The following is a 16509-nucleotide window of genomic DNA, read 5'->3' on the forward strand; positions in this document are numbered from 1 at the left end:
GCCAACTTTGTGCCTCTTTCCAAAGTCCAGTCCAACCCGCTTTCCCATCAGGTGGATTGGGGATGGGATAGAGTTGGACACCCTCTGGTCTGGCCCTGGTGGAAACTCCCTCGCACTCTACCTCTCTTTAGTGGCGGGAAAGAGCCAGGGGTTTGTCCCAGCAGAGTAGGAAAGAGGTCTGGAAGGTGCTGGGACGAAGGGAGGGACCCAGAAGGGGCTGGCACTGCTTCTCAGTCCCTCAAGACCTCACTTCCCCAGGGCCCCAGAAAAAAAGCGCCATCCTCTAGTTCATCTTCCCACTGCTTGGGAGAAGTGAAGAGTTGTGAGCCCATTTTATGGTCAGGTAAAATAAGGACCAGAAAGAAGAAAATGACCATTCTGGGTTTACACTGCAAGTAGGGGTAGAGCCAGGATGAGGACACAGGGGTCCACTTTCCCAGGCTGTGCCAAGCACCCTGTGAGACTGAATCCAGGAGACCTTTCTGAGGCCAGAGGTCAGGACCACGCTTGCCTTGGCCAGTTCAAACATGGCCTGCAGGGCAGGGATGTCCTGGACAAAGTCGTCCTTCACGTCAGCATCCAGAGTGAGGTAGGCCAGGCCCTCTGCTGCCCATCTCCGGGTACGGGTGTCTATAGACTCATTGCACAGCCACCTGGAGGAGGGGAGGGAGCGTGCTGGGGAAGGGTGCCCGGGCCCAGGTCAGGAATGAAGTCATTTCAGGGTAGTAGGCAGCAGGTGAGGGGTCTGGCGTCCACCAGAGCACACACCAAAGAGGAGATGGTGGGCCTGAGGAAACGGGACCTTCTTACTTGCGACACTGTTTGGCCAGCTTCTCTGTCGACCCTTCAGCAAACTGCCTGAGACTGTAATCCGTGCCTCCCGCAGAGCCGAGCTTACAGAGTCCCTGTGGAGGAGGGGAGATGCCTGTAGAGCCAGAGACACCAAGGTTTGGGACAAGGCCGTGCTCAAACAGGCGGCTGTGCCTTTGCCTGGACAACCTCTATGCAGTCTACAAAACTCAGCTCAGATGTCTCCTCTTCCAAGCTGCCTTCCCAGAGGCTTCCTGGTTAGGGTCCATGCCCACGAAGCTGGAGGTTTTTAACCCTTCCCCTTCTGACCCCACAGATGTTTTGTCTGCCATTTTGAAAACTAAGCACCAGATAACACCAATCAAACCTGAAGCTGCAATGGTAAAACTTGTATAACACAAAATGTGGCACAGAGACTGTATGTCATGGGTAACAAACTCAGATATGCAGAATTTTACCCATGAAGAATTGGACTCTTTTTTTCTTAGGAGGAAAAAATGTCTTCTGTAAGAGAAAATTCATGATGGCAGAAGCTATAATTCATTTTTTAAAAAATTTATATAAACAAAAAAACAAATGGCTCAAATCTTTGCTGTAACTGCTTATAAGGAAAAGTCAATGAAAATAATTTCTGTAAAATGAAAACAGAAAAAAAAAGGTTTATCTGTGCTATATAAAAACTGATTAAGGAAACAAATTGACCTTTTAGAGTTTGCTCTGAAAATACTTGTTGGATGAAAAGTCATCAGAGTTGGTGTTATTCAAGGCCGTGGAGGCAAATGCCTGCAGTGTCAAACAGTAAGCTCCACTGGTCTGAATCTATGTTCTCACAGCCTCCTGCTGGTCACCGTGCCCTGCAGGGGCCTCTGGATGGGTCTGGGTGCCCCCCAGAATGTGGTTTTCTCAAGGAGAGGGGCCATGCCTCGCTCATCCTGGGGTCCCTGGAGCCTGGCATGGTGTACCGAGCCCACTCACCACCAGCGTGCGAATCTTGATCCTCTCGTTTTTGGTGGTCTTGTAGATCTCCTTGAGCAGTGACACGCCATTGGTGATGATGAAGGTGGCGCGGCTGAGCTTGGTGGAGGCATGGATGAGGGCCTCCACAGCCACCAGCTGGTCTGCCTCACGCTCCGAGCCACACAGCGCAACCATCATCTCCATCACGCCTTTCAGTCCCAGCAGCTGATTGCCCAGGTCAAAGGGGCCTTGTAGGATTCCTGACACTGTCTGGATGGCAATCACATTCTTGTCCATGTCCTGGGGGTCAAACTTGCCCCTAAAACAGAGGGTAATTCACTGAACCTCTCTAGACTTCAGCTCCTTGATCTGTAAACTGAAGATAGTGCTATTACTTCTCAGAGCTTTGGTGAGAATAAATGAGCTAAGAGATGCGCTCTGGGCTGTGTCCCCCGAGAAACACCCTCTGAGATGGGTAGGGATTGACATGTAGGATGCTTATTAGGGAGAACTCCTGGGATCAGCACCTGTTGGAGAAAGCAAGGAAGCGAGACTGGGTAGAAGGAGGCACTGGGTTGCAATGCAGCCTCCAAAAGGCTCAGCCTGAAAGGGGTTCTAGGGCTGGGGCACCCTCCAAAGTTGTCCCAAGAGGGGCTGAGGGACAAGTCATTGGATACTGGTGGCCCTGGGAAGGGTAAAGCAGCTGTCCTCAGCTGAGGCAAGCCCCAAAGAGAGCTGACAGGTAAGAGCTCTCTGCCAACAGGCTTCCCAGTAACTTGGATGCCTGGTGGGACAGCAGGGCAGCCACAACACAAGGGCTTACCATGGGGTCCACCACCCTGCATCACTACAGTGTGCTGAGCCACAGCGTAGCCTGGGCCAGGGACTCCCCATCTGGTCCCTCACTTCTGCTGTCAAGTGAAGATGTGCACCAGATGCTTCTGCCTTGTTTCTGGAATCTACTATCATCTCCTCTACGGGAGAATCTCTGTATGGGGATGTCAGAGGTGACAAGCCTCTGATCCTTCAGTGATCTGCCCAGCTGGTTCAACATGGGAGATCAGAGCAAATAAGCACAGTGGAAATGCATAGGTTATCACTGTAAGAAGGCAGCATGGACTCGCCAGAACTCCACATTGATAGCCAGAGACCTGGGTCTGGCCCCAGCTGCCTCTGGAGGGCTGCCCTAGAAGCTGGTCCCACCCAGCCCCTGCCCCTGGTGCAGCAGGGTGCATTGCACCCCAAGGGGCAGCCTCAGGCACCATCTGCTGAAGGCAGAGACCGCATCCACATAGTTGACCTGCCTAGGAGCAGGGTCTGGGCTGCGGCAGCTTACCCAGGCTGACCAGAGTGGGCTCTGATCAAGCCCTCTGCTCAAAAAAGAACTAACTGGCTGACAGTTACTGGAACTTGATTTGGGACCTCAGAGAGACTCAAGAAGTTAGTTGCAAAAGCTGAAGCTGAGGTAGAGAAAGACCAGGGAGCCATAAGGAACTGTAAGCAAACCCAACTCAGGGGTCAGGAGAGGCTAGGGACTGAGCAGGAGTCAGCAAACTTTGGCTGCAGGCCAAACCTGGGAGGCTGAGAATGGTTTTCACACTGTTAAGGGTTCATGTGATAGAGACCTACATGTCCCATCAAAAAAAAAAAATTTCCTCTCTGTAATTTTTACAGCAAAAGTTTGCCAACCCCTGGAATGGAGAAGGAAAACGTGGGGTGATATCAGGATCTTCACCCTCCTAAACTTCACCTGGGGTACTATTTAAACATGCAGCTTCCTAAGCCACACCCAGACTACTAAATTGAGCTGGGGGGTGGGGGGGAATCCCAGAAATCTTGACAAGCTGACATTTGTTCCTCTTAATTACAGGAGCCTGTGGTAGGTTTAAAATAAATCCAAAAATATTTTGACACACCTCTCTGCAAGAAGTAGAGCCTAATTCTCCCCTTCTAAGTATAGTCCAGACTTAATGACTTGCTTCTAATAAATAGAATGTGGTGGAAGTGACGGTGTGTGACTTCTGAAACTAAATTACAGGAGACATTGCTGCTTCTGCCTTGCTCTGTCTTGGCTCATTCACTCTAGGGGAAGCCAGCTACTGTGAGGTAAAGACACTGTAGCAGCCTGTGGAGTTCCACATGGGGGCAACCAAGGCCTCAGCCAGCACTGGCATGGCAGCCGTATGAGTGCACCACACAGCTCTTCCTCCCCAGTTGAGTCTTCAGATGACTGTAGCCCAGGAGACTCCAAACCAGAACGACCCAGCATAGCCACTCCAAAATTTCTGTCATCTTGTGAAATAATAAATTATTTTTGTTTTAAGCTGATAAACTTTGGGGAAATTTGTTACACAGCCACTGATAACTAATACAGAGCCCGACCCCACGAGGGCTCTGGGAACTCACGTGATGTACTCCTCGCAGATCTTACGGAAGTGATCGCGCTCTGGATCACAGCGCAGGTCGTCATAGAGCTTGTTGATAAGGATAGAGGCCAGCATGAGAGTGTTGTCCGTCAGGGGCAGGCAGGATGGCAGACCTGGAACCTGCCCCACCACCTTCAGGATCTTTCTCAGACCTGCAGGACAGATGGTGGCAAGTAGAGGACCCCCTGCTGGGGTCTCACAAACACAACCTCTCGCCCAGCCATGTCTTACCACCTGCTTCTCTCCAGCTTTCCTTTAGGCAGCACATGGCTTCTCCAGAGGGAAGGGGCCTGGACGGAGTCAAGTGACCCAGGTTCTACCCCTGACTCTGCCCCTACTGAGCAATTCACCTCCCACTATGGGCCTCTATTTTCACATTTACAAAATCAAGGTTAATTGATCTCAGAGGACTCTCATCAATGTTGACATTCTATGGGTTGATGTACAATCTTGCTCAAATACTATTTTATATTCTCTTCTCCTCAGGCCTCAGCTTGTTTATGTATAAAATGGGAACAATACTACCTACCTCAGAATTTGAGGATTCGGTGAGATCATGTATGGAAACTGCCCAATGCCAATCCAGACACATCATTACCACCCAATAAATATTGGTTATTTATTTACTAAATACTATATTTACTATTTATTGTTGTTTTGCCTTTTCTTCTGTTGAAGAATCTACAATGGCTTCTATTACCCATCAAACTAATCCAACCATTACGTATTTGTTCAATAAATGAATGAATGAGCACCTTTTAGGTCCTGGCTACCAAAATAAAAGACACAATCCTGACCTTGAAAAGCTCACTAGGCAATAGGTAAGGCAGACGAATGAGGATTATGATAAGGTGTGATAAGGCCAGAGTGGTAACATAGCCAGTGGGTGATTGTCCCCAACATAGTAAGAGTTCCTAGTTATTTTGGACACTTAATACACGCCAAGGACTTTATACATGTTACCTCATTTAATTCTAACAATAACCCTAGTGGTTAGGAATCATTGTTTCCATCTTTTAGAACAGATAACCAAGATATGGAGAAGTCAAGTAAGTTGCCTAAGATCACACAGCTTGCAAGTGACAGAGTGAGGACACTCCCAGTGATGTCTGGTTTCTAAGTCCACGATGTCAACTGTCACGCTCTGTTGCCTCTGGACAACTGGAAGCTTGGTTTCAGGGCCAGGTTTTAGAGATGGCTAGAGTTGTCAGGCCTTGGGCGACATGGGTAAGTGGGAGGAGGAAACTCATGGTAAACTCGGGGAAAGATGAAACTCTCGGCAGTACATGTTATGCTCTGCGTATTTTACCATATATGGGAAAGCACTGGCAGGGCTGGAGAGTGCTCAGAAGGGGCCTGTGAGCCCACGTGAGCTCCGCAGCTCAGTTCCCAAAGGCCCCCATCACGCGCACCTGCTCCTGCTCCGGCTCCTGCCACCTCCCCAACCCTTACCCCACTCTTCCCTTCCATTCCTGGCCTCACCTGGAGCATCTCATTTTTCTTCTGCTAGAACACTCTGGACCTCCTCCTTGTAGTCTTTGCCCCTCTGCCAACTCAAAAGCCCCCTTCAGGCTTGACATCCTGAAGGTTCCCCTACCCAAGTCTCCCAGACCAGTCTGCACAGCATACAACCTCACCTGGCAGCTTTCCGTTAGTTTACCAGGCTTTGTACATCCACATGTTTACCCAAGTGCTATTCCTTTTTCATTTTGGTGCCTAGAATAACAGATACTACTCCCCACCCCAACCCTACCCCACAAACCATGTGGCTGTGCCTGGCTCCCACTGCAGAGAGAGGAGATCTATTGTTGGTACTCAGCCTTTGTAAGATATGCCTAGAAGACCAGAGCTGGGTGGGAGGAGAGCACTGCGGGGAAGGCCTAAGCACTGGAAGAATTTGTTGAAGTGCACTTTGCTGAAATCTGTGAAAACCAAACCAGAGACAATACACTTCAAGCTGCTAAAAGCTGACCTGAATCTTTTAGAACAAGGTATGGCCTACATGTCATTAAACCTGTGGGAGAATGTATCATAGCAGACTATAAAGCTACAGGTACGATTCTTGCACAGTTGAAGAAGTTGGTGTAGGAGAGGGTAACACGCTGAAGCTGGCTGTCTGATAGAACATGGCCACCATGCTTTATATAAAGCCAGCTTGATGCCATCTCTCCTCTCTGGAAGGCCTGTGAAATATCTGCCAGCCATGATACCTGAGGGGTGTTAGCCCACAGTTGGTGGAGACCTATCTGGTTTTGGCACTTGCTCTTGTTTGTTAGGTAACTCCACCCAGATGATTTTGGGTATGTTTGGACATTTTCTGGGTGTGTTCAGGCTCTGCATTCAGAGCCTCGATCTATGTTTCCATCAGCCCACTGATGGAGTCTAACATGTTAATGCCTTTTCTGGCTTTTTAGCTGGGACTGAAGACTTTTCTCAGACAAGAGTCACTTCCATTCTCGGCTCAGAGCCAGGTATCTGGTGCCCACTCGATAGGCTGGAGTGAGCCCCAGACCCTCCCCTCCCCTCACCGTTATCCACCACATAGATGGTTCGTGAGTTGTCATGAATGGCAAGGTGCTTCCTGGGGATGTTCTTGTTGAGCAGGTTCAGGGCCTGATCCCTGCCCTGGCCAGACACCTTCTTACTGACCAGCATGTCAAGCAGGTGGCTGGTGATCTGCTTCAGGTCCTTCTTGGTGTCTGAGGAAGGAGAGGATGAGGTAAATAGGAGAGTCTATGCAGTCTCAGGGATATAGGAGCAGGAATGGCAGAGGCTTCTAGAAGGACTCTGGAAATATCAAATCCACCATTTCCTGGATATTGGTATTTCCCAGGAAAGTATAGTATTGCGCATCTTGCCCATAGAATGGGAGAGAAAATCCCTAAACAACACCCCAAAGTCCTCCAGCTACTCTATGTGCATATATGCAGGAAGGGAACAGATATCAAATTAACAATTATTAAAGTCAAAAGGAATCCTTTTTAAGAATATTACATCATATGCAATACTAATATATTGCTCAGTGAAGGGAAAAACACACAGAACTACCCACAGCCTACTTCTGATTTTGTTATGTAGAGCTTTATATGGCTGGACAGAAAAAAAAAGACAGGAAGAACACACAGGCCAATTCTAATACTTGTTATGTGAGGGAGTGATTACAGATTGTTGGCTTTTTTTCATCTTTACGTATTTCTAGATTTTTGCAATTTTCTCCAATAAGTCTCTTACTTTTTAAAATTGTGGTGAAACATACATGAAATAAAATTTACCATTTTAATAATTTTTAAGTGTACAGCTCAGTGGCATTAAGGACACTCACATTGTTCTGTGACCATTACTACCGTCCATCTCCAGAACATTTTTCATCTCACAAAACTGAAAGTCTATATCCATTAAACAACTGCCTCCCAATTCCGCCTCCCTCAGCCCCTGGCTACCACATTCTACTTTCTGTCCCCATGAATTTGCCTAATCTAGGTGCCTCAAGTAAGTGGAATCATAAAGTTATTTGTCCTTTTGTAACTGGCTATTTCAGTTAACATAATGTCCCCAAGATTCATCCGTTTTGTAGCCTGTGCCAGAATTCCCTTCCTCTCTAAGGCTGAATAATAGTCTATTGTGTGTATGCACCACATTTAATTTATCCATTCACCAGTCCCTGGACTCCTGGGTTGCTTCCACCTCTAAGCTATTGTAAAGAATGCTGTTATGCCTCTACTTCTTGTATAATCAGAGAATAAATATTGAATAAATATAAAAATACATCCAGGCCACCTCCACATACAGGATCCGCCCAGCCTGAGGTAGCAAGTGAGTTGCCCTTGCCCCCCACGCCCTGGAACCCAAACCGAAGAATGTCTCCTACCCAGAACCAGGGCCTCCTCCTCCCCTCGGTGCTCTCGCTTGTCCTCTCCAGAAAGAGATTCGATGATGGCCTGGAGCAGGTTGCAGACGGCCAGAGACATCTCCTCATCCTCCAGGGCCATGAGGCTACAGAGCCGCTCTGTCCGGACTGCGTGGAGAATGGCTGTGGCCTACAGTCGTAGCAAGAAACACAGTCAGCTGCCTGGCCCTCCCTTCCAGCAGCCATGCAGGTTAGGAAGTGGGAGATAACAGCCCTGCCCCACCCCTGCGGCAGGGAAACAATCCTGGGCAGCCAGCGCCTCCTGGAGCGGGTTGTATGGGAAGGCCCTTGACAGGAGTAATGCCCCTTTCCACAGGCTTAGAGCTGTGCCATCCAACACAGTAGCCACTCACCACGTGGGGCCACTGAGCACTTAGAATGTGGGGAGCGCACTGAGATGTGCTTTGAGTGTAAAATACACACTGGCTTTTGAAGACTTAGTATGAAAAAATGCAAACTATCATAACCTTTGCATTCAGCTTTTCCTCACAAACAACTTTTAATCATCTTTTCTTTGCATGGACCCATTCCCACTCAAATGAGAGGATCAGTCTCTGTTGAATCCAGGACCATACAACCAAGACTAGAAGGACACTTTAGGCTTTGCATCAGGATCTACATATGCCAGCCACACCCTGTCCACATGTCACCCTCCGAGTCCTCAGACAGGCAGCCACCTGTGCCATGAGCCCCACACCCAGGCCCTCACCCTAGCTTGGTGGCCACTGCACATGCCTGACAGGGTCCGTACTGCAGCCAGCACCAGCTCAGGCCTCTTAGTGTTCACAAGTTGCAGCAATAGGGCCACTCCGTTGTTCTGGAAGATTCTCTCAGCCCCTGCTTCCTCACGGCCTAGGACAATGAGATTGTTGGCTGCCTGAAGGAGGAAGGAGACAATGAGGGAGGTTTGGCTGTGGAGGCCTTGGCTATGGGATAGTGTGGGGGCTGTGCAAGGATGGGGTCTTCAAAACATCCTTATATTCTTTCTGCCTCTAATCCTACTCCTGGAAACTTAGCCCAAGAGCATAATTTAAAAGAAGGCACAAAGTAACTTGCATAAAGATCAACTTGATGAAACATTGCAGCCATTAAAGTCATAAATAAAAAGAGTACCAAGCAGCACAAGAACAGAGCCACAGACCAGTGGAACAGAATAGAGACTCCAGATAGTAACCCAAACATATATGGTCAATTAATATATGATAAAGGAGCCAGGGACATACAATAGGGAAATGACAGCCTCTTCAACAGCTGGTGTTGGCAAAACTGGACAGCTACATGTAGGAGAATGAAACTGGATCATTGTCTAACCCCATACACAAAAGTAAATTCAAAATGTAGCAAAGACCTGAATGTTAGCCATGAAACCATAAAACTCTTAGAAAAAAACATAGGCAAAAATCTCTTGGACATAAACATTAGCAACTTCTTCATGAATATATCTCCCCGGGCAAGGGAAAAAAAAGCAAAAATGAACAAGTAGGACTATATCAAGCTGAAAAGCTTCTGTACAGCAAAGGACACCACCAATAGAACAAAAAGGCATCCTACAGTATGGGAGAATATATTCATAAATGACAGATCCGATAATTTTGACATCCAAAATATATAAAGAGCTCATGCACCTCAACAAACAAAAAGCAAATAATCTAACTAAAAAATGGGTAGGAGCTGAACACACAATTCTCCAAAGAAATTCAGATAGCCAACAGACACATGAAAAGATGCTCCACATCACTAGTCATCAGAGAAATGCAAATTAAAACCACAATGAAATATCACCTCACACCAGTAAGGATTGCCACCATCCAAAAGACAAACAACAACACATGTTGGCGAGGTTGTGGAGAAAGGGGAACCCTCCTACACTGCTGGTGGGAATGTAAACTAGTTCAACCACTGTGGAAAGCAGTATGGAGGTTCCTCAAAAAGCTCAAAATAGAACTACCATTTGACCCAGGAATTCCATTCCTAGGAATTTACCCTAAGAATGCAGCAGCCCAGTTTGAAAAAGACAGATGCACCCCTATGTTTATTGCAGCACTATTTACAATAGCCAAGAAATGGAAGCAACCTAAGTGTCCATCAGTAGATGAATGGATAAAGAAAATGTGGTACATATACACAATGGAATAATATTCAACCATAAGAAGAAAACAAATCCTACCATTTGCAACAACATGGATGAAGCTAGAGGGTTTTATGCTCAGTGAAATAAGCCAGGTGGAGAAAGAAAAGTACCAAATGAATTCACTCATCTGTGGAGTATAAGAACAAAGAAAAAACTGAAGGAACAAAACAGCAGCAGACTCACAGAACCCAAGAATGGACTAATAGTTACCAAAGGGAAAGGGACTGAGGAGGATGGGTGGGAAGGGAGGGATAAGGGGGTGTAAAGAAAGGGGGCATTACGATTAGCATGTATAATGAGGGGGACATGGGGGGGTCTATGCAACACAGAGAAGACAAGTAGTGATTCTATAGCATCTTACTACGCTGATGGACAGTGACTGTAATGTGGTTTGTGGGGGGGACTTGGTGAAGGGGGGAGCGTAGTGAACATAATGTTCCTCATGTAATTGTAGATTAATGATTAAATAAATAAATAAATAAATAAATAAATAAGTACCAAGTGATTGGGAAAAGCCCCGATAAGCAGATGACAATCAAGGCTCACTGGACAGCACTTACATTAAAATAAAACTGTGTATGTGTACTTAGGGATAAGGACTAAAATAGAGAAGTGTTCTGTTAATTAAAGTAGGAAGCCATTAGACTGAGGTGGCTTCCATGCCTGTGCTTATTCAAGCAAAAACAAAGCCTTAATGCCTCAAGAAGTGAAAACTTAGGGGCACAACCAGGCACAAACAGCCTTGGCAACTGCTTAAGCAAGAGCCAATCAAATCATTTCCTGGCTTTGCTTCCACCTCTTTTCCAGAAAAGCCTTTCCTCTCGCTCCTGAGGGTGGAGCACTCCTAACCACTTCTGGTTTGGCACTGCCCGATTCAAACAGATTTTGTTCAAATATACTCTTAAAATTGTTAACATGCCTCAGTTTATCTTTTAACAGGAGGGAAGTGTTTTTACGTGGAGAATTATTTTCCTGTAAAAATTGTCCTTGTATCTGGTTTTAGCATTTTTTGTTAGTTTATCTGTTAAGGGTAAGCTGAAGTCACAAGCTTCTCAGAATGTGGAAGATGGTGGGCAGAGAGCACTAGATGGGACTTGAAAGCTCTGGATTTGTGTGGTGTGGACTGAAATCAATATGACCTTTGTGTTTAAGAAAAGTTTATGTAGCATCTTATTGAGGACCATGGCCTGACAGCAGCCCATTGCTGTGTTCTGATAAAATGTTCCACAGGCCCTTTGTTTGGGAGCATCTTAGATCCTTTTTTTTTTTTTTTTAACATCAGGGCAGTGTCTAAAAGAATAGACAATGAACATTCCGATGCCATCTGTGTGTAACAGGAAGCAACAATTAGGATTGCTAACTATTCTCCTAAAGAATCCTACTAGGGACACAAGAACCAGACCACTTTATCTTCTTTCCAGCATTCCAGGCTGGGTGAAGGGCTTTGAGCTGATGACACAGGCAAGAATGGCTGCAAGGAATCTTCGCAGCACAGCAGGCAGGAGCCAAACTGGCAGACTTGTGCCTCTGCAGCTCCCACAGCCCTTTCTTTGCCTGAGGGACTACCATGGGGAACCACACAGGGAACCATCATTTCATTTTATTTCACAGTACTGATTCCCCCACATGTTGTGACCTTGGGCAAGTCGTAGCACCTCTCTGGGCTCCAGATTCTGTCTATAAAATTAGGTAGTTGGGCTGGAGGGTTGCAAAATGTCTTTTGATCCCAAAGCCTTTTCATTTGAAGATAACACATACCTTGAAAAGCCCCAGAACAGAAGAGGAAGTCTCGAGCACGACCTGAGAACCCAAGGCTGGGTGGAGAGCTCATGAGGTAGGAGAAGGAGGAGGCGGGCAAACATGGGGAGAGGAATGCTGGGGACAGAGCTGATCAGAGAATTCCAGGCGACCATGACCGGAACCACCATCACTCCTTGGCCAAGGGCTCTGTGCTTTTTAAAGTGCTTTTTAATCTATAACAACTCATTAAGTCCTCACAAGAGTTTGTTATAAAAGATATTTGCATATTATATAGACCTACTGACCATAAAACTAACAGAAATTCCCTAGGCACTGTCTGTCAAGTTCTCATACATAAATGTGAAGCATTCAGATGTTCCATTTCTTTTCCTCTGAAGAAGTACTGGAAGGGAACATGGCAAAATGCAACAAATTTGGCCAAGAGGATGGCATTTCAAGTCAATATTTTCATGTTTCAGGATGACTTTTTGCAATATTTCATAATGGAATAAAACATTAACCTGTCATTGCTTCTGAGGGCCAAAACTTAGAGTGGGGCAAGCAAAGCACTAGCTTTGGCTGCTAATTTTATGGTGGCGCCAAAAACCTCAGCAATTAAGATAAGTAATATTTAATGCAATATTTAAAAATATCAAAACTCATGCGATGAAAAAAACCCACCATGTACAAAATATCGAAAATTTAAATTAACACAGGATTCAACCCTGCTGCATGACTCCTCACAGGTCTCACCTTAGCTCTGACTCTTCTTATAGCTCACAGTGTTTTCTAAAGTGCTTGACCTTTGGCCCGTTTTTGTCCAAGTTCTTCAAAGAGAAACCTCCCCATCTCGTCTGCCAAACGGTCTCCGCGGCTACTCTGCAGACCCGCGAGGGGCCTGGGGTTACCCTGCGGGTCCCGGGAGCGCCCTCTGCTGGCCAGCTGGTTGCCCAGCACTCACTTTCTCCAGTTTATCAGCTTCGCTGTTTTCATCCAGGAGGATCTCAAACATTTTGTGTACCCTCGAGTCTGTAGAAAACTGCACACGGAGCTGAGGAGAGAGGAGGGAGTGGGGAAGGATGCAGGCAGGGATCCCCATTTCAGTCAGCTCCACTTACAGTTCATTTCAGTAAATATTAAGGTATCTACTCTAGGTCCCGGGCACTGTGGTTCATTCGTTCAACTAATGTTTCCTGAACAACTACGACATACCAGATACTGTTGTAGACGCTGGAGATAGAATGTGAACAAAATCAAGCCCTCTCCCACAAAACTTGCAGTCTAGTTCATTCACTATCCCATTTGGTCATCACAAGTCTCGGGAGGCAAGGGACCATCACACCAGTTTTGCAGTCTAGTAGCAAACAGTTTGTTACCAGGCACTTAAAAATGACCTAAACTGAAGTAAGTGTGTCTTGAAGACCAGAAACCTGAAGCTGTTTTTAAACACCTCTTCATGCAAATTGCAACATTATGTAACTTTTTACAGCACACTCCCAACCATGACCCCAATGCTCTAAATCTATCATAAAATGACCTACTGAGCTCATCCCCCATCTCACCAGCAACCTCTGTACCTCCCACCACTTGGTTCTGCTGGTGCACACTTTTGCCTATTTCCATCCTGGGCTCTTTTCCTTTCAGGGGTGTGTGTGTGTGTAGTGGGGGTGTCTCTCATTTGTTTCCTCCCCTTACTTTACTGATCACTCCTTAGTTTGTATTTAGCCCTTGAGTCTGCACTTTGGACAGTATGATGTGGTCCCACTGTGGGGCTGCTCCAGGTGCACAGGACTTAACTAAGTCTTGGAGCAAGGAGTGGAGTGATCAGTCACCCTTCTGCTTTTGCAGAGGGGAAGCTGACACCCCTGAGTGTCCCTCAGAATATTGGGAGCTAAGCCAGGACTAGGATGCAGGGTTCCTCCCCTCTGGTCCAAGTTATTCCCCAGCCCCACTCTCCCTTTTCCTAATGGCTCTCTATCCTCCAGTAATATCCTCCCCTCAAACCAGGGATCTCCTGCTGCCTTTGTCCTAGAAAGAAAGGAAGATCGTGGTGCATACACTCTGAGTTACAATTATTTTAAAGCTTCCATCTGGAATGGAAAGACTTTTTTTCTAGTCCTGGCTGGCTTGCACCCTGGAACAAACATCTCCAATCACTCACAGATGGGACACACCTGCTCGGCTGGTCTGTGGCTTCTGCTTGAGTCATATGCTAGCCCTGCCCTGATGTCTAGCTTCTCTAACTTGTCCCAACTAGGAATGGGAGGGAAGTAGCCAAGGCTTGTGGGTAGGGGCCCAACTCACTTTCTCCTGGATGCTGGTGTTGAGCCTCCTCAGCGTCTCCTGGAAGCTCTGGTTCCGTGGTTCGAGGGTGACACAGCGCTGCACATCCTTGAAGGCCAGGTCCAACTTCCCCAGGTGCTCTAGGGCCTGGCATCGCCGATACAGAGCCTTGATGTCCGAGGAGTTGATGTCGATGGCTAGCAAGGGAGACGGGCATTGACCTCAAGGGGCCAGGCTGTAGACCACCTTTCTCCCTCTCCTGCCACTGTGCCCAGCTCCAGGGCTTCTGTGTGCCCCTATGTAGACTATCTGGCCAAAGTTCCCCTTTGCCAAGGAGGCAGTAAGAATCATAGCCTCAGGGCTGGAAGGGAGCTTAAAGGTCATCTTGTCCAACTCCTGATGCTTCAGTCTCTGCTACATGATGGTCCCAGCCAAGAGCTCATCCAACTGGTGCTTGCATACCTCCAGCAGTAGGGAGCTCCCCCTCCTTCTCAAGGTAGCCATGCAGCAACATCAGAAAGCCCTTCCCTCTTCCTACCTGAAATGTACCTCCCTGTAACTCTGTCCTTTTATCCTTAGTCTAGCCTTGGAGCCTCTGAGATGAAATCAGTCCTTCCTGTGACAGCCTTTTAGGTATTTGAAGGCAGCTCTCAGTCCCACCTGGGAGTTGCCTTCTCTGAGCTAAATATTGCCATTTCCCTCAATTGCTCTTCAAAGGATGTATTTCCAACCCCCGTCCAGCTGGTTCCCTCCCTTCTGAACTCACTCCGGAGTGTTTCTCCTAAAACTATGGTGATCAGATCAAAACCCAACACAGACCTGAGTACAGAGCCCCCTTCCTTCTGCATATTATACCCCCAAAAATGCAGCCAAGGGAAGTCTTCCTATTATGATTATGCACTTAAGCCTAAATTCTCCCAGAACTCGAGGCACTCCATTGCCAGCACTGACTTATGTTTATTTCCCGTGTCTCTGGGATGGGCTCATGCCTCCCTCTTCCCCTCCAGAAGCCCGGACCCCGCAGAGTGGCCTGGGCTGGTGCCCTGGTTCTGAAGAGCCCCAGGATGAGCACATCCTAATTCTTAACAAAGAGGGTATGTCGTTAGGACAAAGGAATTTCTGGAAGCATCCTTTTCAGAAAAGCAGCTTCCCCAACATACTTAACATGTAAAACTGTGACCTAGGCAGGGTTTTTCTGGAGACCTCCTTTCGCACAAGGACAGTACACCTGGGGCCTCACCTGCAGTGCCAGGGATGGAGCTCAGACAATCTATGAGTCCTGCGTGTATCAGGAGGGGACAAAACAGGGACACAGCAAGGGTGGAGGGGCAAGGTTAGAATGAGGGGGCTCACCTCTCGAAGCATCTGAAGCTGCCTGCACGTAGCTCTCCTGAGAAATGGGAAGGAGAAGCAGCAGAGTTAATGTCAGCCCAATGCAGAGACAGCCCAGAGGGGCCGTGGGGAGGGGACGGAGGCCTGGGGGGCAGTCAGCTGCCTGGGGAGGGCCCCATGCCTGGCATGGAAAAGTGGATGAGCTTTGGCAGAGGGTAAACTTGGGTTTGGCTGCAGGCTCTGCTCCCTGGAGATTGTGGGCAGGTTACTGAGTCCTGAACCTTGATCCTGACCTGCGGCATGGACGTGACAGCAGCAGCTGCCTCCCAGAGCTGCGAGCAAGGGGCCAAGGAACAGCACATGACAAGCCCCCCACATGACACCAGCTCCCATGAGGCTGATTTCCCTCTGCAGGAATTTCTATCTCCTGGAGGGGTGGGTCTAGGAAAGGAGGCGCTGTCTCCCATCTGAGGGGCTGAGATGAGAGGGCTGGGACATGGATGGGGTGCGGCTGAGGTGGGGTGCGGTGGGGGGTGCAGCGTCGCACCCCTGCATCCCTCTCCTCCCGCCCTGCCCCAGACCGTTCTCAGGCCGCAGGCCGCCCGGTTCCGATAGAGCGTGGCCAGCAGGGCCTTGTCCTTGGTCAGCTTCAGGGCCTGACTGTAGCTCTTTGCTGCAGCCTTGTAGTCCTGGAGCTGGAAATGCCGGTTCCCTTCCTCCTTCAGCTGCACAGCTTCTGCCTCTGCCATCTGTCGGGACAGGAGCGGCTGCAGTCGGCCAGCCCCTCACTCCAGGCCCAGGGCTGAGTTCTGGAGCTCCAGGCTCCCCTCCCACCAGGACAGAAGGTGAGGCTTCTGCCTGGAAGGGCCCCACAGCCTGCATCCCCAAACCACTACCCAGAAGGGCAGTATGGCAATTGCTGG

The 16509-nt window shown here is 48.0% G+C and overlaps 1 protein-coding gene across 4 annotated transcripts in view; it reads right to left on the reverse strand.

Moving 5' to 3' along the window:
* Nucleotides 1–16509, reverse strand: part of UNC45B (unc-45 myosin chaperone B) — a 28189-nt gene that overhangs the window by 11130 nt on the left and 550 nt on the right. For all 4 annotated transcript variants that reach the window (XM_017644066.3, XM_017644065.3, XM_017644064.3 and 1 more), the window contains exons 2-12: nucleotides 16168–16335; nucleotides 15608–15644; nucleotides 14276–14451; nucleotides 12933–13022; nucleotides 8810–8977; nucleotides 8062–8230; nucleotides 6722–6892; nucleotides 4174–4345; nucleotides 1786–2086; nucleotides 811–905; nucleotides 512–653 (exon numbers count right to left, since the gene is read on the reverse strand). In XM_017644066.3, coding sequence (XP_017499555.3) covers nucleotides 512–653; nucleotides 811–905; nucleotides 1786–2086; nucleotides 4174–4345; nucleotides 6722–6892; nucleotides 8062–8230; nucleotides 8810–8977; nucleotides 12933–13022; nucleotides 14276–14451; nucleotides 15608–15644; nucleotides 16168–16335 — 1689 coding nt within the window. The remainder of the gene's footprint in view (nucleotides 1–511; nucleotides 654–810; nucleotides 906–1785; nucleotides 2087–4173; nucleotides 4346–6721; nucleotides 6893–8061; nucleotides 8231–8809; nucleotides 8978–12932; nucleotides 13023–14275; nucleotides 14452–15607; nucleotides 15645–16167; nucleotides 16336–16509) is intronic.

The sequence above is a fragment of the Manis javanica genome, chromosome 4, assembly GCF_040802235.1.
Source record: "Manis javanica isolate MJ-LG chromosome 4, MJ_LKY, whole genome shotgun sequence".
Taxonomy (NCBI): Eukaryota; Metazoa; Chordata; class Mammalia; order Pholidota; family Manidae; genus Manis; species Manis javanica.